The sequence below is a fragment of the Semicossyphus pulcher genome, unplaced genomic scaffold, assembly GCF_022749685.1.
Source record: "Semicossyphus pulcher isolate SPU_LCO1_2020_fin unplaced genomic scaffold, fSemPul1.0.p SCAF_18, whole genome shotgun sequence".
Taxonomy (NCBI): domain Eukaryota; kingdom Metazoa; phylum Chordata; class Actinopteri; order Labriformes; family Labridae; genus Semicossyphus; species Semicossyphus pulcher.
The window spans coordinates 16,082,506-16,103,954 of NW_027211691.1; the positions used below are offsets into that span (position 1 = coordinate 16,082,506).

Genomic DNA, 21,449 nt, shown 5'->3' on the forward strand with positions numbered 1-21,449 from the left:
AATTTTCTGACAAACATTTACTTGCTGAACAAGAGTCAGGTTGAGTATAAGTGGCTGGACATTGCCCAAAAGTCGGACCTTTCCCCGTCCTAAGCTGCACTCTGAGCACATTTAGAAACAAATATGAGCAACTTTGAGCAGATCCTAAAAGAAATCGGGGAGTTTGGTTTATTCCAGAAACGTTTAGTGGCTGCATTATGCATCCCCACCGTGTTTGTAGCTTTTGATGTGATCTGTCAGGTCTTTACATGCATGAGTTTTGCACATCACTGTAACACAGACTGGATATTGCAGCGTGGGCCCAACCTGACAGAAGAGAGAGAAAGAAATCTCACCATCCCAGTGAACAAGGATGGACAGTATGAAAGCTGTGAGATGTTCACACCTGTGGATTTGGATTTGGAAACAATTGAAGCGTACGGGATTAACACTACAACAGGATGTGTCAATGGGTCAGATTTTGATGCACCCAAAGGTGCCTCCAGCATCGTGACAGAGGTAAGCAATACTTGTTTTTACACCCACGGGGCAACTTAGTTGACAGTTCCACATGTATATATTGTGATTGTGTGCGGGAATTATTTTTCTATATCAAGTTGAAAATGTTCTTCTGTGTCTAATCAGTCAAAGGTAGTGCTGGTGGTGCTTTATTTAGAAGCATTAGTGTTTGTAGGAATGTTTATATATAGAAAACAGTGCCAAATATACAGAATAAATACAGCCTAAACCCTGAGTGACGTGATGTTCTGGCAAATTTCAACCACCCACTTATAGAGCAGGTCAGAGTGTATTCTTTAAGCAGCCATGCAAGGCTTCTAGTCTTATATATATGTATATACATAATCGAAGCTGCAAATTGTTTGATTGGAAAAGATGAGCTTCAACTCACAACCTTGAATAATAATTACATGGTACAAGGTCTTCACCTCGACTGCAGTTGTAAGTTTTAAATCGTTTCCAGTTGCGGCTTTCCTATTTTCTCCTCCTTTCACTGTCCTTCCTTTTCTTAGTTCAACCTGGTGTGTGACAGGAATGGCTTCATTGAGGCGTCTCAGTCCATCTACATGGGGGGTATGCTGGTTGGAGCGATTGTGACAGGGCATATGGCTGACAGGTACATATTAACTCCAACCTCTACTCTAATTAGTTTTTACCTCTGCTATTTATTGGATTCATCTTTTACTGGATACCAACTGTGGTGGCCAAGCAAAACGTGGTCATAAGAATGAAGCTTGCATGGCCTGTCCTTCATTCCTTAATTTCTATGGTTTAGTAGTTGGAAGTGTGTGACCGCATTTGTAGCCTGGGTATTGCTCCGGTCAGTCTTGAGAACTCTGCACAGAGCCAGGCTCCATCAACTTGGACAGCATATTCCTATCAATGGAAAGGTGTTTTGGTCATGAGCTTTGGGTAGTGACCACCCCGGTGCAAACCCGGGGCTCGCTTGAGGGCTTATAAATACCATCTGGCCTGGGAACGCCATGGAATCCCCAGGAGGAGCTGGAAAATGTTGCTGGGGAGAGGGACAGTGGGGTCATCTTGCTTGGCTTGCTGCCACTGTGTCCCGGCCCTGGATAAAAGGAGGATGGATGGATGGATGGATGGAAAGGTGCAATTTGTGACTGGTTCTCCATGCATGCTCTATGACATCTTCAGCTTACACCTGTTTGAGAATGAGACAAGGGAAACATGATGGGCAGAAATGGTGGGAGCCACAAACGCCATTTACAAAGGTGCTCGTACAGTTATCTATCAATGAAGGCTCACTAGGCCTCCATGGAATAAAGACTTGTCTGCCCTGCAGCCTAAGCCATTCCATGTCCTTGAGATGGCAGTCCTGCAGGTCATAGAGTCATCTACAAAGAAGGGGGTGGTATCATGTCCTTTAGATGCATGAGGGATGTTGGGTGGTGATAAAGTTGTACAGTTGCAGTCCATTATGTGCCCTTTCAAGGAATTTACTGTGTTGGACACATTTCCACAGGACAACAGACCAACTCTTTGTCTGTTACAAAGACTTGACCCAAGCAGAGCTGCATATTCCATAATGGGCCTCTCCTCACTGCAGGGTACCCCTCTTTTTAGTATTGGCGTTGTGTTCAATCCCATTCCCTCAACAAGATCTACTGCATGAACGTGGAAGCCAGCAACTCTTTTGCTGAACATGTGCTGTGCTTGTGGCTTCAGGAAATGGCTTGATGTACCATGGCTCTGGAATCCCCTGTCTTACAAAAATGGACCACTGCTTGGAGTGAAGACACTTCTTTCAAAGAAACTTGGCAGACTAACCAAGTGGCCTTCCTCTTGTCACTGCTGGCCCTGGTGTCTGAAAGGACCTGCTTTGCACCAAGGCCATGGTTGAGTACATAGTCTATATTTAGCCAGGTTTGCACAGCAGGAATTATCCACAGAGACGAGGGACCTTTGGAGGAGCTAGTTTCCATCCCTGGTACTAGGGTCCAAATTAAGTCCCTGGAAACATTTTTACCCCAAATCAAGTCCCTTCTTGTAGGGTATTACTTTACTGGCGCACAGGAACTTTGGATTGTGGCTTGCAGCACTGAACATTTCAGATTGTTTAAGTACTCGCAGCATTCGAAAATGGGGATCAAGTGGTTTGACCGTCTTTGAGAGAGTTGGAGCTTTTTTATGGGTACTTTTGGTGGCAAGGCTGCTTTTTTGGATGAGTTTGCTATAAGTGCTCTGGCGGTGACTTTGAGTTGACTTTTATATGAGCTCCCTTCAAGCTTTCACAGAAGGAGCCAGGTCTGCTTTGCTTCCTCACTGTGTGTCTGACAGAGAAGAAAGATTGTTGATGCAAAAAGACTATGACTTCAGCTCCAGGCTGCCCTGAAACGTATTCAAAGTAGGGTTAATAGGACAAGCCATCACACAGGTGAAAACTGTCAACCTGTGTCACTGTTCATTGGAATATATAGGGTGCAGAGATGTATAGTATGTGGAACTTTCCAAAAGTTTCATACATGTTTTATTTAATGCCTACCTTAAGTGCTAATCTAACAGTTCTTTTCTTCTCTTTGAAGGTTTGGTCGACGCTTTGTGGTCCTGCTTTCACTCCTTCTCCTGCTGTTGTTTGGTGTTGGGGCTGGTTTCTCTCCAAACATCTATGTTTATATCATTTTCAAGTTTTTTGGTGGCATCTCTATTTCAGGCATTGTTGGTAATGCCTTTGTGATAGGTAGGCGAAATGTTCTAAATAATTGGTTGTTTAGTCTTCTTTAGAATATTGCTACCATGCCATTTCAAGAGCATTATTACAAACAACTGAATTATTTTTTTATGGCTGTGATTAGTGGTTGCATAGCCAATTAAATTTGTGTAAGCAAAAAATGTACAGAGGGAGAATTGAATTGTTCTCATAATATCTTTAAGCGATTTATGGATGGATGATGTACTCAGGCAAACCAAAACGTCACAGGTTGGATCAGGTGCAAATAGCAACACTTGCAATCTTGGAGATAATCTTCAAGAACAATGTTGCCAAAACAACGCCATTTCTGTTTGTATACTTTAAAGGTGGAGAGTGGAGTGAGTCCTCCAAGTTTGCTCTCTGCTCCATTCTCTGCAACACTTTTTTCGCTTTTGGACTCATGGTGCTGTCTGGCATTGCCTATTTGATCCGGGACTGGAGGATCCTGCAGGTGGTGCTCTTCAGCCCTCTTGTCCTTGTTCTGGGAATTTTTTACTGGTCAGTAGCCACACAGGCAACTTTGATTCTAATTCTGAAATTAGCCATGGATAAAATGAAATCGTAATTTGTCAAGTAGGGTTCTCCCAGAGTCAGCTCGCTGGCTCATCACCCAGGGAAGAAAGGAAGAGGCCATAAAGGAGATCCGGAGGGCAGCCAAGGTGAATGGAAGGAAGGTCCCAGAAGATCTGCTGGACAAGGTAAATTGCTAGAAACATACTTTGACGAAAATCAAACAAAAGCTCTGATAGAAATACGATACAATACAATAAAATTAAATAAAAATTTACTTCTACATTGTTTGGCTGGAGGTTGAGTATACATCTAAAAGAGGAGGCATGTTGGACATCTTCAGAATACCATATCTACGAAAACGTACTCTCATAATGAGCTTTGTTTGGTGAGTATTCATGTAGAACACGACCGACTGCCATATCTCACACTAATAAATGCACTGATTATATCTCTTCCAATCTGTTAACAGGTTTGGAACAAATCTAATTTACGATGGACTGAGCCTGAACGTCGGCAATTTTGGCCTGGATATCTACCTCACACAGTTCATCTTTAGTTTAGTGGAATTTTCAGGGCGTCTTGGCTGCTTGCCTCTTATCCAGCACTTTGGGAGGAAAACATGCCAAGCAGGATTCTTGCTCTTTGGAGGGGCTGCTTGTCTTGTGATACTTGCTGTTCCAAGAGGTATTTTGTTCACATTCTTGGGATATAAAAACATTTTAAGAAGTGTCATTTCCTGATCTAATGTTTGCTCCCTAGATTGTCCGGTTGCGGTCACAGTCATAGCTGTACTGGGAAAATTTGCTTCTACTGCCAGTTTCACCATTATCTATGTGTATACTGCAGAACTGTACCCAACCTCTCTAAGGTAAGGTAATGTCCAATAAATCTGTTATTTTACATATGATTGGCAGAAACGGCCATGTCTGCTGTTATTACATGCTATATGATTGCTAATAACTTCCTTATCTACGCTGTTAGGCAGAATGGTGTAGGTCTGAACTCCATGTTTGCTCGGGTGGGGGGCATCCTCGCTCCACTGATCAGGCTCACAGCTATCTACCATTACACCCTCCCCATGCTGATTTATGGTATCATCCCCATTGCTGCTGGGGGGGTCTGTCTGCTGCTGCCTGAAACGCTCAATGTTGAACTTTAAGACCAGCCTGAACCTATGTAAGTTGATGAAAGCTTCCAAAATAGGCTGTTATTTCAATTGAAGCAGTTTATTTTGTAATATTCCTTTTTAATGGCAGAAAACTTGAGACTGGAATGAGACATGATAAAAGAAAAATCCAGATAGAGCACAAAAATTATTAAAACGTAATGGTTTTTCATATTAAAGCTCCTGTGACAAACTTTGGGTTTGTTCTGATTTTGGCGCCCCCTGTGGACAAAGCCATACCTCTTATCTCTTAACTGATTTTGTCCTGTACATGCTTAAGTGGTGGTTTTTAACAAATAGTCTCATCCTGCTTTCTTTAACAGTCATATGTATCATACACTTTGATTTTTGCCCTGGAAAATGAAAACAAAGTGCACTGCTTCGTCTGACACCTACCCCCCGCCAGCAGTTTCAGGCATTAAAAATAACTGTATAGAAAATAACCAATCTTGTCGCTGATGGTCTGGTTTGCTTTTATTGGTCATATAAAGTTATGAGAATTAATTTCAGTCTGTTTCATAACCAGCGAAAAAATCATCACAGGAGCTTTAATTATATCAGAAAAATACTCAACTGATTCATGCTAAACTTCTACATGTTCCCTTTTTATGGTCCACCAAGAGGTACTGTATTTTTCCACTTCATCGTGGTGTTGAGGTCTAGAAAGAGTGGTTTGATAGTCAAACCAGGTCCTCATTAAAACCTGGGTGTTAAGTAGCCTATAATTTCACATATGAAACTGTGAAAGGCCAGGTAGGAAGTCTCGTCTTCCGAGGACATCACAATAATTTGAGTAGTTTAAGACATTTACTTTGACTTCCCCTCCTAGCTGCTAAATTTTCATCCTCATGTACGGTATGGTTATTTTTCTTTCATCCATCAAGAATTTAAGGCCGTAATAATTGCTTTATAGATGTATTTATTAATCCTTTACCTTTGTCTTTTATTTTATTCCTCATTGCACTACTCATTCATGTATACTAAGTAGTCCTTGGCTGTCTTGTAGTAGTAGTTAAATAAATCCTTCATTTATAAAGAACCTGATCAGTGTCGCTGTTAATAAAACATAACAATTCCTCTACAGCCAGTCACCACCAGTGCCTCCTTTCTTTTTGCTGATCTTGTCCTGTCACTCACTGTGAGTCTTTGTTGCAGGAAATGTAAATAGAGGTACTTCCGGTCTGTGGGCTGTGAAGCCTGACGGCACCTTGGTGACAGCAGTAAGAGGCACTGAAAAGGCAGTCCTGTCGCTGATGGGCTGCATTGCTTTTGTAGGTCATATAGAGGCATTAGTATCACTTGAAGTCCGTCTCCTCAGGAGTTTTAAATACTTCTAATTCATTGCAAATACCGATTAATCCTGATAGCCATGATCCTCTTTTACACTAGGAATGATGACACTAAATTGTACACTCAGGTACTTAAATTGTTGTGATGTGGCCTGATGTTTGAACTCCTCACTCACAGTAATCTGTGTCTTATTAGCTTTCAGTATAAACTTTATCTGTGAGAAATGCATTTGTATAAGATTGACCCTCACCCACCATAACCCCCAAAATGTTAGCCATGGTTGTGTTCTTAAACTTCCGTTTTTTTGCAAATGTAGCCAAATGGTGACCAAAAAGGCCTCTATGTTCGTCCTGGGAAACCGTTTTTCTTGTGATTTACTAAATTATGTATCTTGTACATATAACAAAGGGAGTTCATCAGGGTTCTGTTCTTGGACCAGTGTTATTTACCATTTATGTAAATGATACTACCACCTAATTTTTAATGTATTTACAATTAAAATTTCTGTCACTACGCAGATGACACTATAGTCTATTCTTTGAATTGTTTTAGCTTTGTATTTTTCCTTTTTTGCTATCCATTAGCCTTCTCTGACGATTTTAGTTGTTCCCTTCTGTATTGTCAAATGTGTTCAGTACCATTGTAAATAAGGGTTCTCCCTCAATGTATTAAAAGGATTTAAATATATAATGGTGATGATGAATGGCATTTGGAAAGGAGCCGAGCTATTAGAGTTGGTCGCCTTCAAAGAGCTGTAATTCCCATTACTATTAGACAAAGACGTCAAAATCTAGTTATAAAACATTTATATTTCAGATATAAATCTAGACTGTGCATTAATCCGCACAACTTATTACAAACTTAAATATCAACAGGGGTTGGTAGGTTCAGAATAGGGGCCTGACAGCTGCCCTGGGACAGCCGAGAAGTAAAGCTAAATGAAACCCCCTAATATAATTAAGCTAAAGAGGTTAGCACTTTTGTCAGTGCGTTTAGGTCCTGGGTTTGTTCTGAATCCCTAAATAAATTGGACCTCCCAATGAGTAGTGTATTTGATTACAGAAATCTAAAATGTACGTAGACACTATGCTACCCAAACTCATAGGGCAGCCCAGGCTAAATGTATTGGGGGCTTTCCAAGCCCCAACAGATGTCCTGCTTTGTTTTTTAAATATCCTCTTTCACCATCATACAACCAACAAATTAAAACTACAAAGACTAAACTACTATAAGAAACAACCATCATCGCAAGACTTATTTGACTGTGAGATATGACAAAAAATATATATCTTTGGTCTGCAGGTAGCCCAGTCAGTAGGATTTGGGTCAAAGTCAAAGCTGCTCTTAACATTTAAATACAATTAACTGCAGTCAACTGACAAAACAGTCATACTGGCACGGAGTGGATGGATCCCTCTCAGGCTGACCCTGCTTTACACAATGTACACAATGACATCAAAATTATCTTATCTGTTGGACTGATGATGATCCTGCAGCTGGTGCTCTTATCCTCATTTGTCCCTGGAAATATTTTACTAGTCTGCAAACTCCCTACCATACCTACGTTCTTTACATATAACATATTAACCATACTCTGTGATATAGAACATCTGCTCTAAAAGTTTTTCCCTGAGACAGCTTATTACCCAGATCAGGAAGGAGGAGGCATGCCAAGACTGCCAGAGGTCATCCAAGGTGAATTGAGATCTGCTTGTTAAGGTACACTGCAAATCACCTTTACCCATACGCAGACAGATGATTTCTCTTGTCTTTTTGGCTCCACAGAAGATATCTCTTGCACTTTGTTATAGGGTTTGGAACAAGTCTGATACCCTGATATGTTCATCGAGTTCAAAGTGAAGTACAATCATTTGTTTTCTAATAACTGTATGGATTACCATCCCAATTTTGGGGGATGATGAAGCTTGACGTACAGTATGTTGTTTCTTACTAAAAACTGAGAGCTAATCGCAAAGCCCATTCACACTCATGGAACACGTCTGGTTAAATATTACTTGACAAAATAAATGAATTCCAACCTGGGACATCCATCGCCCACACTGCACTCTGATACAGAAGCACTAGAAATTCAGCCACTTATCAATATGAGCAACTTCGGACAGATCCTCGGGGAAATTGGAGAGTTTGGTTTGTTTCAAAAAAGGTTATCGGCTGCATTATGCATCATTTGCATGTTTCCTGCCTTTGACATAGTTAGTCAGGTATTTATAGGCCTCAGCTTCGAACATCACTGCAACACTGACTGGATCTTGGACCGAGCGCCCAACCTGACAGAAGAGAGACAAAGAAATCTCACCCTCCTGGTGAACAAAGATGGAAAGTATGAGAGCTGTAGAATGTTTACACCTGTGGATTTGGATTTGGAAACAATTGAAGCGTATGGGATAAACACTACAACAGGATGCGTAGCTGGATGGGATTATGAGGCACCCTTAGGTTCTTCCAGCATTATGACAGAGGTAAACAAAATGAATGTCTAATTATTTTAACTATTAATTAACCTGCAGCTTGAGCGCTGGTAAACTGAGGTCCTTTGCCTGGCAAGGACTTTAAATCCTTTTGAGCTAATACATTTGATTTCAGTTGATGTAATAGGGGCCAGCTAGCTCTGCTGCTGCTTCTTTCTACCAGGAAATCTGCCTTTCCATGACAATAAACATAACTATAACCACAAGGCCAGTCCAGTCACCTCCCTCATGTTTTGCTTAATTGATACCAACGTATACATCTTCAAAATTTCCTTCATTAATGACCAAGCCACATTTAATTTGCATTGAAATTTATAACCATAAACAGCTACTGCGAAATCTCACAAAATAAATCTCCAAGACCATAAATGTCATGGTGGTGTAATGAGGTAAAGTTCAGACCTTTATCTCAACAAGAGACATTTTTGATTTGACATTTGATTTTGATTATCCATCCACCCATTTTCCTCCGCTTATCTGGGGTAGGGTTGTGGTGGCAGCAAGCTAAGTTAGCACAGACGTACCTTTCCCAAGCAACATTTTCCAGCTTGTCCTAGAGGGATCCCAATGTGAAAACTCCCAACAACACAGCAGTGTTGCCCAACTGTATCTAGTTGAGAACCCTCCACCTCCCGCACCAGCTCTGGTAACTTCCCCGACAGAGAGGTGATGTTCCACGTCCCTAGGGACAGTCTATGCTGCCGGGGATCTGCATGCCTAGGACCCCGCCTTTGCCACCAGGCTTGCATTGCACCTGACTCCCATGCCTATCCTTTCCGGTGGTGACCCCACAGGGCTGCGGTTCTATAATGGGCAAAAGGTAACTTATTCCACCACCAGTGGCAGAGCGTAGTGGGCGGGAGGAAGTGTAGACCTCGATGACGGAGTTCAGGTAGGCAGGAGCCATTTCCGTTGCTGTTTTGAAAGAAAGCAACAGGCTGTTGAATTTGATGCGAGCAGCAACTGGGAGTAAGTGGAGGGATATGAACATTTCCCCCATGATCGTGGAGGGCAATTGTTGGCAAAGGTTTTGAGTGATGTGTGATATAATATTTACATCTTATCCCAACTCAAGCCTTGTGCTGGGTCAGTTAGAGGCACATAACTTCCAGATTAAATGTCTGTGAGGTTCTCAATCATCCAGGCCATGGTAATACTTAATCCAAAAGGCAGCTGGACTTGGTTTCCAGATGAAATGTTTATTCTGATGAATCTACAATTTTTCAGTTATCTTCCCCCAGCTGTAACCAGCTATAACTTATTTGTCTTTACCTCCTTTTCTCTCTGCTGGGATTTCAGTTCGATTTGGTGTGTGGCAGGAGTGGTTTGATTGAAGCGTCACAGTCCCTCTTCATGGCGGGTTGTCTGGTTGGAGCGCTGGTATTTGGGGCCATTTATGATAGGTTTGAGCCCAAAACACATCCACTTCCTTTATACAAGTTTTTGTGATGTAGTTTTCATTATAAAGATCTATAATTGTCTTTTATTATTATGTGTGTTAGCGATAATTGTCAACGAAGATTAACATATAACTTTTGACCTTTGAAAGAATTGGAAACATATCTGTCGTCTTTCTTTTTAAGGTTTGGTCGACGCTTTGGAATCCTGCTGTCAATCCTTCTCCTACTTATTAATGCTGTTGGTGTTGCTCTCTCGTCCAACATCTATCTTTATATGGTTCTCAAATTTTTCTGTGGGACTGCAAGTATTGCTTTTACGACAGGTGCATGTGTGTTGGGTAGGTCTGCTTGTCCCATTGTTTTGCTAACACTATTATTGGAATTGATTGTTTCTATTATGTTTTACTATCAGAGCTTATATGACCTCTGTGATGAATTTAATTTAAAGTTGAACTTAAAGCTCAAATGGATCTAACCTTATCAGTTTAGTGAGCGATACTTCTTAAAAAACCCTTTTTAATTTGAATCATAAGCCTGTAGATCATCAGCATATCAAAGAACACTGAGAGGCTGGAATGGGCTTTGTCTTTCACCATCCCTTCCATTAGTACCGTCAACCTAAGTTGTCACGAATGTGACAGTTAGCCACCAACCTCTAGAAGAGTTGTACATTCAAACATTGTTGTTGCCAATGAAATTATACAACCCATGTGGGGAATCCTCATCTTTCTTACAGCAATGGAATGGAGTGATCCCTCTAAGGCTGCCCTTTGCACAGAGCTCATGGTCATTTTCTTTTCTGTTGGACTGATGTTGATGTCCGGCATCACATATGTGATCCGCGACTGGAGGAACTTGCAGCTGGTGCTCTTCAGCCCTCTTCTGCTTGTCCTGGCATTCTATTTCTGGTCAGCATCCCTTTCAGTCCATGGCAACATTTCCAATTAAATAATAAACTTAACTAAGAGACTGTATCTTCTAATCTGAAACAGGTTTCTTCCGGAGTCAGCTCGTTGGCTTATGACCCAGGGTAGAAAGGAAGAGGCCAGAAAGGTGCTCGAGAGGGCAGCCAGGGTGAACAAGAGGAAGGTACCAGAAGATCTGCATGACAAAGTGAGCTGCATTTACACTCTTTAGTTCCAACCAAAGCTAAGTAAAAACTTTTTTTTGAAATGGGCTTTTTCGTCTTCTTTTTCAGCTAACTATGGAGCATACAATCAAAAAAGGAAACATGTTGGACATCTTTCAAATACCATACTTAAGAAAGCGTACCATCATAATGGGATTTAACTGGTATGTCTTTTTAACAGATTGTTCATGCCACCGTCTCTCTCAGCTAGTGAATCACAATAGATGAGATTAAAGTAGTACCACAACTGAACATATCTCTCCATCTCTGACGCTAGGTTTGCAGTAAGTCTTCTTTACTATGGACTGAGCCTGAATGTTGGTGGTTTTGGCCTGAATATCTACCTCACACAGTTCATCTTTGGTCTTGTTGAAATTCCCGCCAACCTGGGCGCTTTGGTGCTAATTCAGCACTTTGGAAGGAGAATATGCCAAGCAGGCTTCCAGATCTTTGGGGGTGCTGCGTTCCTCGTGGTCTTTGCCATCCCAAAAGGTACCTTCAAAACTTGGACATGTTTTTATGAACTATGAACTTATGTTTTAAAAGTTCAAGTCTATATTTTTATGAATAAATGTGTCACTCCTCAGATCTTCCTGTGGTGGTAGCAGTCATAGCTGTACTGGGTAAATTTTCTGCTTCTGCTTCTTTCTGCACGGCCTACGTTTACACTGCAGAATTGTACCCAACTGCTTTAAGGTATTGCCAATCGTTGCTGCTGTAGCGCTGGATGTTGATGTACAAAATTCTGTGTTACACTGTTTTTTTCTTTCATTTTAAGGGTACTTATTGTGGGGATAAACTGCACTGTTCAATTGTACCATATTTATGTAGCATTAAAATGGATCTTACAGTATGAATAATATGTAACTACAGAGTAATCCTGATGAGTCCGTTGTACCTTCTTGCAGGCAGAATGGTGTAGGTCTAAACTCCATGTGTGCTCGTGTGTCCGGCATCCTCTCTCCACTGATCATGCTGCTGGACGTCTACCATTACACCATCCCCATGCTGATATATGGCATCATCCCCATTGCCGCCGGAGGTTTCTGTTTTCTCCTCCCTGAAACCCTCAATGTTGAACTTGAAGACCACGCTGAGCTCAAGTGAGTATTAATGCTGAACTTACAGTGTCTTTAAAATACAATCACTGTACTAAGAGGTAATTGTACTGTATAAAAATCATTTTTTTGAATTTTAGAGAACCATGGATAAGATCTACAGGGAACAGAGACAGTGCTTAACAAATTACAGAAGAGTTTGTCATGAAATCGTAACCAGAAATTCATTGTTTTTATGAGGTAGGAACCTGTTAGCTGCATTTTTTTAATGTTAATAAAAGTTCTGATTAGTAATCATCAACGGTAAATATTATGTTTTTAATACTTTTAAGTCATAACTTGTAAAGGTTAGCTTTTAGTGCGATTATTCACACAAATGATTGTGTTTACTGTCTTCAGCTCCCAGTGTACATTATAAAGACATTCATCTCATCAAAGGTCAGTTAGTATCAAACACATGACTTGCAAATGGAACACCAAAGGGAAACAAAGTTTACTAGGTCCTTGATAAGACAATGGTACAGAACCAAGTCCAAAAGGGCATGCCTGACTTCAAGTTAATTCTTACATATCTGAGATGAGCTTACCCTACCTACCAGTGCCAGCCTGTTAGCTTTTCTTATGCAAAATAAATCACGAAAATGACACCAGATTGCCTCCGTTGCAGCATTTTGTTCCAATCCTTGTCGCCTCCTTGTGGCTGTTGGATCCACTAAAAGTTCGGATCATCGCTACGATTGAACGTGGGGCCTTATAAGAAAAAAAAAAATTGGGTTTAAATCAGCCAAAGGAAAACTTTGGTGTCAATAATGATTATGGGTTATGTAACATGCCCAGAGGTGGAAGCAACAAATTACAAGTACTCACGTTTCTGTAATTGAGTAGCTTTTTCGTTGTACTTTTTAGAGTATTTTTCCAAAGTCAGTGATTTTACTTTTACTTAAGTAAGGTTTAAATAAAGTAATTTGCTACATTTGTACATCCATCTGTTACGGAGTAAAATATTTATCTACATTGCAAGCAAGAAAGAAAAACTGACTCGGACCAGACACCAATCAAATGCATCACAACAGGCCGATCAGATCAAAGTGTCATGCATCGCGTTTAAACAGCAGTGCCGGTTGATTTTCACTGAGTCTGAAGCGAAGAAGGAGAGCTGGGCTGCAACTACTACCCCAACGAATAACGAGAGTGAACCATGAATGGGACAGAAGAGAGTTCGGAGGAAACCAACCTTTGATTCAGACTGAAGGCAGTTTTTTGTTTAACCAGAATCGTTAGTTCAGACTAACCCTTTTAAACACCACACATTTACACAAACAAACTAACTAACTTGAGCTTACTCTTTGACAAAAGGTCCATCGCTCATCATTTTCACAACAAAACATGTAAGCATAGGGCTCAGGTTTGAAAATAACAACGTTTAATTTTATTTAATTTGCATAGGATGCATGTGTAAGGTAACCTTGGCAACATTAGTCATTTTTTACACAAGTACTTTTACTTGAGTAGAGTTTCAGTCAAGTTACAGTACTTCATCTTGAGTAGAATATTTCAGTACTCTTTACACCTCTGAACATGTCCCCACCCAACCCATTCCCCAAAAATGTCTCCATATCAGGGGCTTTGAAGCTCATGATCACATCAATATTTTACCCCCCACTTATGGTCCGTTTTCGCCAGTCGTGAAAACCAAGCTATGCAAACAAATCCCTGCATTTTCGTTGTAATAACCGTCTGCTGTTGGCCTATAGAGAGGAATCACTGGATTGAGAAAACTATAAGTTCCCCCGATGTTTTTGGCTGTTTTCTGTCAAAGAGCTCTGTTCCTTGGATGGGGATTGAATGCACAAACAACCTGCCAAAATAGCTACGCCGTTCGTATTGTCAAATACTTCATACAGATGAACGCAGTACCCAGTGGCGTACTCAGGCCATTTGAGGGGCAGGGGCAAAATAAAGGGGCACCCACTGTATGACATGGGCCACCAGCATGCAGAAAGTTGTGATGCAAAACAACAACGTGTGCATTTTTAACTATAGAGGCATACCATGAGGGCAAGTTGTCTCATGACATGTATCATTTATTCACTGGATGGGCACCCAGAGGGCACTTTGCTGTGTTTTGTTCAGGCATGGGGGCACCAGGGGGGGTGATTGCTCCCCCTCCCTCTCCCCCGAGTACACCACTGGCGGTACCCTTTCGAATTTGCATGAGACACACCAGGCTTTTAAACCAACTCCAATATAAACCCATTCTTGGCAATAATCACCACTGAGATCGACCCAAACCAATCAATCAACATTGAGTTGCAGAGAACTTCTGTACTTCTCTCCATGCTGCATGTAAAATGTAAGTAAAGAGACTTGATTCATAACATTGGGTTTGTCAGTTCTGCAGCAAATTGGTGGCAGAAGAAAACAGGTGCTAAATGGATAACCCTGCGCGTCGTATAAGATACCAAAGGGGCATAACAAAGCTTTGGTTTTTGAGGACCTTTGGAACGTGCTGAAATAGCAGAGTTGTGCATGCAGTGTCAGGCTATTATACTTAGACAAGTTCTTTACATTGTTATTGTTAAAGGTGCTTTTTCTCAGTCAACTTTTCAACGATTCAACTTCTGGCTGAGCCTGACATTAAAGTTTTAGATGCTCTACCACACACTGTATCAGTGGTTTCAGTCCGTGTGTGTTTTCTTAGTCATTATCTGTGTTAGTGTACATTTTATTATTTTGAACCAACTTGCAGTTGGCGGAGATGTGCTTGGTTAAATATTAATTACTAAGATGATTGAATTCTAACTGGAGATGCAGTATATACACTGTTAGTGCTTGAAGCATGGCACACTCATCATCCACACTGCACTTGGAAAGGAAGCACTACAATTAGCCAGTTATGAATATGAGAAACTTCGGGCAGATACTGAAGGAAATTGGAGAGTTCGGTTTGTTTCAGAAATGGTTGCTGGCTGTGTTATGCATCCCCGGCATTTTTAGCTCTTTTAACACGATCGGTCAGGTGTATATGGGAATGAGCTTTCCGCATCACTGTAACTCTGACTGGATCTTGGAGCGAGGGCCCAACCTGACAGAAGAGAGACAGAAAAATCTCACCCTCCCCGTGAACAAGGATGGAAAGTTTGAGAGCTGTAAGATGTTCACACCTGTGGATTTGGATTTGGAAACCATTGAAGCTTATGGGATTAACACAACAATTGGATGCGTAGACGGATGGGACTATGAGAAACCCAGTGGTACTTCCACCATTGTGACAGAGGTAAACAAGCTTTGCACATTGTTGTGCACATTATTTCTAACCAGTTGGCTCACTATGTTTCTGCTTTTAGTTCTCCCATTAATTTCTCCATTCCCCTTTTCTCCGTTCTATGTCTTCAGTTTGATGTGGTGTGTGAAAGCAGTGGTTTGATTGAGGTGTCACAGTCCATCTCCATGGCTGGTGTTCTGGTTGGAGCGCTGGTATTTGGGGCGGTTTCTGACAGGTATATATACCCATCATCAATACAACCACTTTCCTGTCAAATGTGATTTAGCTTTTAAAGAAAAGAGACATTAATCTCATCATTATTATTAATATCTTCTAACGATATTTTCATTGAAATGTGAAAGGAATATTAATGTAAAAATACTCTAAGGTGTTGGAAACATACAGAGGCATGTAAACGTGTATTTGCTCTTGTCTCTCTGTAGGTTTGGTCGACGCTTTGTGATCCTGCTTTCACTCAGTCTCCTATTCTGTTTCGGGCTGGGTACTGCTTTCTCACCCAACATGTACGTTTACATGGTCTTAAAATTATTCACTGGTTTTTCGGGAGCTGTAATTGTAATGAACACATCTGTGATGGGTAGGTCTGCTTTTTCCATCAATTGATTATTATTGTCGTTTATGTTACTGCAGTAGTCATTAAGATAATATAGGATTTAAAATGTATATGCTATATGCTATAACAGGCATCATCAGAGCTGCACAATTATCAGTTATCTAACAGCTCATATAAATGACTTGCCAAATAAAATTATTAGGCAATGAAACTTTAATGCATTGTGTAAACTTGTAGCCCATCGGTATATGATGTAACTCTGAACCCTTATGTCTCACTGTCGACAGTCACTATTATTTTTAATGCGATTTTTTAAACGTTTATCCCTATGGCATGAAATTTGGCAGAGGTGTGCATTTTTATAAACATTTGGGAAATTTAACTTAATTTGTTTAAATATGCCTATAGTACTCAGTGTTATCTAAAAAGTGACACTCAACACCCAAAGGACAAAAACGTCCCCCATTTACTTCCATTATAACATCAATTTTTGGACTTCCAATCTAGAGCCAAGGCTTCACATTTTTCATTTTTACTATTTCCCACCAGTTTCCGCCATTTTTTTCTATTTTCCTAGTTACCACTATGTGTGTTGTTCAAGCTACTGAAGACGTATACCACATTTAAGCAACTCACATGGTCTCTTTGTGTTGATATGGATGTCAGAGAGCGTTACTTGTGTGTAAGGTGACACTAATAGGTATGTGTGTGCACGTGCCTGTGTGTATTTTTATCAGCTTGAATAATAGGCATTTTATTATAGACTTCTGCAGGTCAGAATTTAAATCTCCTTGTCTCTGTCCCTTTCTCTCTCTCTCTTACACACACACACACAAAGTTACACCCACCCAACCAGTCACAAAAACACACATGCATGTACATGTCTTCAAACTTGATATATTATATTACACCTGCTAGATGCAGCAGATTTCTATATACGAGTTGCAGTACAGAAAATAGAGCAGTGAGGATGTAAGTGCGTGTGCGTGTGTGTTTATGTGATATGGAATTGCAGTGCATGTGATTGCTTTATGTGTTTGATCTACATAGATAAAAGGTTAACTTGAAATTTATCACGCTCACATAGTTCATTCACACCCACACGTGCACTCCTTCAAGAGAACAAAAAACATCAGGCAACTGGCAAAGAGTCAGCTGCAGGTCAACCCAAACAAACCCTACATTTATTTTGAGACCATCAGTTTGTTTATGCAGCAAAAAAAATATGTACATACAACACAAAGATCAAAAGTGAAACTGACTTTTATCCAGTTCAAAGCACTTAGATCATTTATTCGTATGTTGTGCATGTGCACACACACTTGTACACAGTGTTGCTAGATATAGCGACTTTTTAGACCCTCATGGCGACTAATTTTCTAAAACGCGACTAGCAACAAATTCAGCGACATTTTGTCGCTGAATTTCTTGTATGCTGCTCAGAGTAATCATAGTTCACAGCTCCTCTGCCAACTGCTCCTCTCCCCTCTTGTTCCGGCTACTGTACTCACAACCACTAAAGTTTTGCAAATGAGCACGCAATGACGTCACCGATGTGCAAATTAGTGCATGATGTCAACTGGCGACTTCTAGTGACTTTTGGAGCTAGTGCTAGCTACATTCATTGGAAAAAAAGTTGGCAGCACTGCTTGTACAGAGTCCTATGCACTCTTTCAATAGAGTACAAAAAATCTGGTAACTTGCAAAGATGCAGCTGCTCATTTTCAGACCATCAGTTAGTTTATGCAGCTTTACAGCTAAAACTACAGTATATATATATTCCTCCTAAAAATATATGTGAAAGTTGTGGCTGATTGGAATATCAGAAAACACAGAACTAATCTGAAGTTCAAAAGTAACATAAAGTGTACTGATTGCTTTTAGATCAGCCAAAGCATACAAACAAAATCTTAGGTTTGATCCCATTCACTTGGCTGTGAGTAATGCGTTTTGAAGATATTGTAATAGTCATGTAAGTGCTAGACTGCAAACTTAACACTGTTGTTAGCAATAGCCAATAGCCAATAACCTAACCTGTGCAATCCTTTGATTTACAGCAATGGAATGGACTGCTCACTCTAAGGCTGCTCTTTGCACAGAGATCGTCATCATGTTCTTTTCTTTCGGACTGATGATGATGTCCGGCATCGCATATTTAATCCGCAACTGGAGGATCCTGCAGATTGTGCTCTTCAGCCCTCTTCTTCTTTTCCTGGCAATCTTATACTGGTCAGCAGCCTCTCAGGCCCTAGTTGTGAGACCTCCATCAACATTACCATAAAAATATTGTCCCTCACTTTTAAATCATGCCTTGGGATTTTTGAATTTGTCTCACAACAGGTTTCTTCCGGAGTCAGCTCGATGGCTCATGACCCAGGGCAGGAAGGAGGAGGCACGAAAACAGCTTGAGAGGGCAGCCAGGGTGAACGGGACAAAGGTACCAGAAGATCTGTTAGACGAGGTGAGCTACTTCAAACACACTTTTGTTTTAACCAAAATAAAGTTAAACTTTTATTTAGTTCGGCTTTTTCTTTTTCAGTTAACGATGGAAAAAACAACCAAAAGACGGAACATGTTGGACATCTTCCGGATACCATACTTAAGAAAACGCACCATCATAATGGGCTTTAATTGGCAAGTCTTTTAAACTGATATAATTGTTCATGCCACCGTCTCTCTCAGTCAGCAAATCACTATAGACGTGATACATTAAAATGTTTAGCCGTGATATGTTATAGTACATATTTGTCATAATTATTCAAAAATAGATATCAAAACTAATCATGTTCCTCTAACTCTGATTCTAGGTTTGCAATAAGTCTCCTGTACTATGGATTGAGCCTCAATGTTAGTGGTTTTGGTGTGGATATCTTCCTCACACAGTTCATCTTCGGTCTTGTTGAAATCCCTGCCAACCTGGGCTCTTTGGTGCTAATTCAGCACTGTGGAAGGAGAATATGTCAAGCAGGCTTCTTGGGTTTTGGGGGTGCTGCTTGCCTTTTGGTCCTTGCTGTCCCAAAAGGTACGTTTTAAACCTCAGAGACATTTTTATCGACTGAAAGCATTTGCTTCGAAATGTTGATTTTTCAATCCGACACATACGTTTGTTTTATATTATACATTATTTACCCATCAGATCTTCCTGTGGTGGCAACAGTCACAGCTGTGGTGGGGAAAACTGCTGCTACTGCCGCATTCAGCACAACCTACATTTACACTGCAGAATTATACCCAACCATTTTAAGGTAATGTCACGCTTTCTGCTGCTGCGTATGATTACATAAAAAATCATCATCATTATGTATGTTTACCGAAAAAAAAAAAAATCAGTATCTTGCCCAAGGACCCTTACACGCACAGACTGGAGGAGTCTGTGCGTTTAAGGTGCCTGGGATCTAACAGCTGATGCTTAGGTGTCTGCTGAGCCACAGCTGCCCAAACCAACTTGTCAACGACCAGTGAGAGGACCCTTTTGAATTGCTAGGCTTGGTATTTCTTTCTTCATGTGAAAAAACATTATTTCGGTCCAAAACATGCTTAAAGGCCTAATCTTGAAGATTTCAGTTGCGTTCTCTTTGGCGGCACCTTTGGCAATAAACAGTAATTAAGGGTACCCAATTTAACCAGATGTCTACTTTCCTTTTTAGACTGTTTGCCTTCATCTGAGCGTCGAATTTGTTTCTTTTTCTTTGGATTTTCACTTATTTTTGAAGTTGTATCTGTAGTCATCGATCTTTTCTTTGTTTGTTCAGCCATAGTAGATTACTGTTTACTCGCAACACTTGCAGAGAGCGGAAAAGCAGCCGCTTAGCTCCGCCTACCCTCTCTGGCAGACCAACCACTGCTGGGTGATGGAAAACGCGTCACTAACCGGGCACCGCTTGTGATTTTTCAAGTCTGTAATACTGCAAATGCAAAGGCTTTCACAGGCTTTCACCCTTATGTTACCTCATTCAGCAATAGGTAGTGACTTAACAGACATTTATTTGAATGAGAATCTTTGAGATTATTACTTTAAGAGTCACATAACTTTGCATAAGTAGTGGGGAAATTTATATTTGATATGGGTCTTGCACAGGGGTCTATGTGCGAAATTTGGTAGGCCCATCTAACCTGTCAAGACCTACAATTAGGGCTCCCGTATAGATGCACTGAACCCAAAAGTAAGCCTGCTATTTTGATTCTAATGTGATATTTTGGTGTGTTTACAGGGGTCAGACTTGAACAAACTCCTCCTTGGCTGTTCGTTCAATCAACCTTAAATTTGGTCCCAAAATTGTGTATGTGAAAGTTGGAAAAATGAATGTAGTTGAAAGCCATGGCTGTGGTATCAACCAAAGTTCAAGACACAGGAAGTTGTAACTCATCTACAATGTTTAACCTAAACCATAAAATGATTCAGAAGTTGATGCACTTCTTCCATCTAAATTGCCTTATCTACCTACAGTGTGATGCTTTGTGACACAATGTGAGGACTGCGTTTATTGCAATGATCGTTACGCTAGGGCGTAAGAGAGGGAACAACTTATTTTTGGTCCGTTTATAGGTCTCATACTATAACAATTGTACATTGAACGGCGTGGTGGCAGGCTAAGATCTGATGTCTCGCCATTCCACAGGAAGCTGCCCCAAACTTTACATGTTTGATAAAAGTCCCCTGAACACATCTTCATAGCAATATTCAGAAAAATTATTGATAAGGATACCAGTAGGAACTTTTTCATATCTGACTAACACGCTCAGTGAGTGAGAGCCATAGAAGTGCCACTTGGCATTTAATGTGATTGGTCATTAACTAAATTAATGAATCATCTGCATTAGTGTTGCATCCTGATGAGTCAGTTGTGCTCTTGCAGGCAGAATGGTATGGGTCTAAACTCCATGTGTGCTCGTGTGGGGGGCATCCTCTCTCCACTGGTCCGGCTGCTGGACGTCTACCACTACACCGTCCCCATGATAATATACGGCATTATCCCCATTGCTGCTGCGGGGGTCTGTTTTTTCCTCCCTGAAACCCTGAATGTTGAACTTCAGGACTATCCCGAGCTTAAGTGAGTGTAAATGCTGGATTTGAATATGCTGTATATTCATATTTACAGTGCAAATTATTGTCATTAATAATCTTCTGTTTAATCGATTTTAGCGAAGCTGCGAATGGAGCCAAGAGGAACAGAGACGATGCTGAACAAATTGAACTGTAATGTAATTGAAATGAAACCCTAATAAAAAGTTAATTATTATCAATTATGAAAGCTATCAGCTAAAGTTTAGGATGCAAAAATTAAACCATATTTTGTTATAAAGTCACATATTTGTGTTGGATTTTATAGCTTCTCGTTTGACAGAATTTGATTT

The 21,449-nt window shown here is 40.6% G+C and overlaps 3 protein-coding genes across 3 annotated transcripts; all 3 read left to right on the forward strand.

Annotated features, from left to right (window-relative positions):
* Nucleotides 1-123: 123 nt before the first annotated feature.
* On the forward strand, nucleotides 124-4,883 carry LOC138596076 (solute carrier family 22 member 13-like). Its single transcript, XM_069667665.1, has 9 exons — nucleotides 124-498; nucleotides 1,011-1,114; nucleotides 3,045-3,199; nucleotides 3,538-3,709; nucleotides 3,789-3,909; nucleotides 4,021-4,109; nucleotides 4,194-4,408; nucleotides 4,484-4,592; nucleotides 4,706-4,883. Exons 1-9 carry the CDS (start codon nucleotides 124-126, stop codon nucleotides 4,881-4,883), a joined length of 1,518 nt encoding a protein of 505 aa, XP_069523766.1.
* A 3,401-nt stretch (nucleotides 4,884-8,284) lies between these two features.
* LOC138596104 (solute carrier family 22 member 13-like) lies at nucleotides 8,285-12,304 on the forward strand. The gene is made up of 9 exons (XM_069667706.1): nucleotides 8,285-8,659; nucleotides 9,968-10,071; nucleotides 10,252-10,406; nucleotides 10,805-10,976; nucleotides 11,061-11,181; nucleotides 11,267-11,361; nucleotides 11,475-11,689; nucleotides 11,785-11,893; nucleotides 12,106-12,304. The coding sequence occupies exons 1-9, from the start codon at nucleotides 8,285-8,287 to the stop codon at nucleotides 12,302-12,304; spliced, it is 1,545 nt and encodes a 514-aa protein (XP_069523807.1).
* Nucleotides 12,305-15,157: 2,853 nt separating this feature from the next.
* Nucleotides 15,158-21,149, forward strand: LOC138595758 (solute carrier family 22 member 13-like). The gene is made up of 9 exons (XM_069667168.1): nucleotides 15,158-15,532; nucleotides 15,652-15,755; nucleotides 15,964-16,118; nucleotides 18,152-18,323; nucleotides 18,435-18,555; nucleotides 18,634-18,728; nucleotides 18,902-19,116; nucleotides 19,231-19,339; nucleotides 20,951-21,149. The coding sequence occupies exons 1-9, from the start codon at nucleotides 15,158-15,160 to the stop codon at nucleotides 21,147-21,149; spliced, it is 1,545 nt and encodes a 514-aa protein (XP_069523269.1).
* The last annotated feature ends 300 nt before the right edge of the window (nucleotides 21,150-21,449 follow it).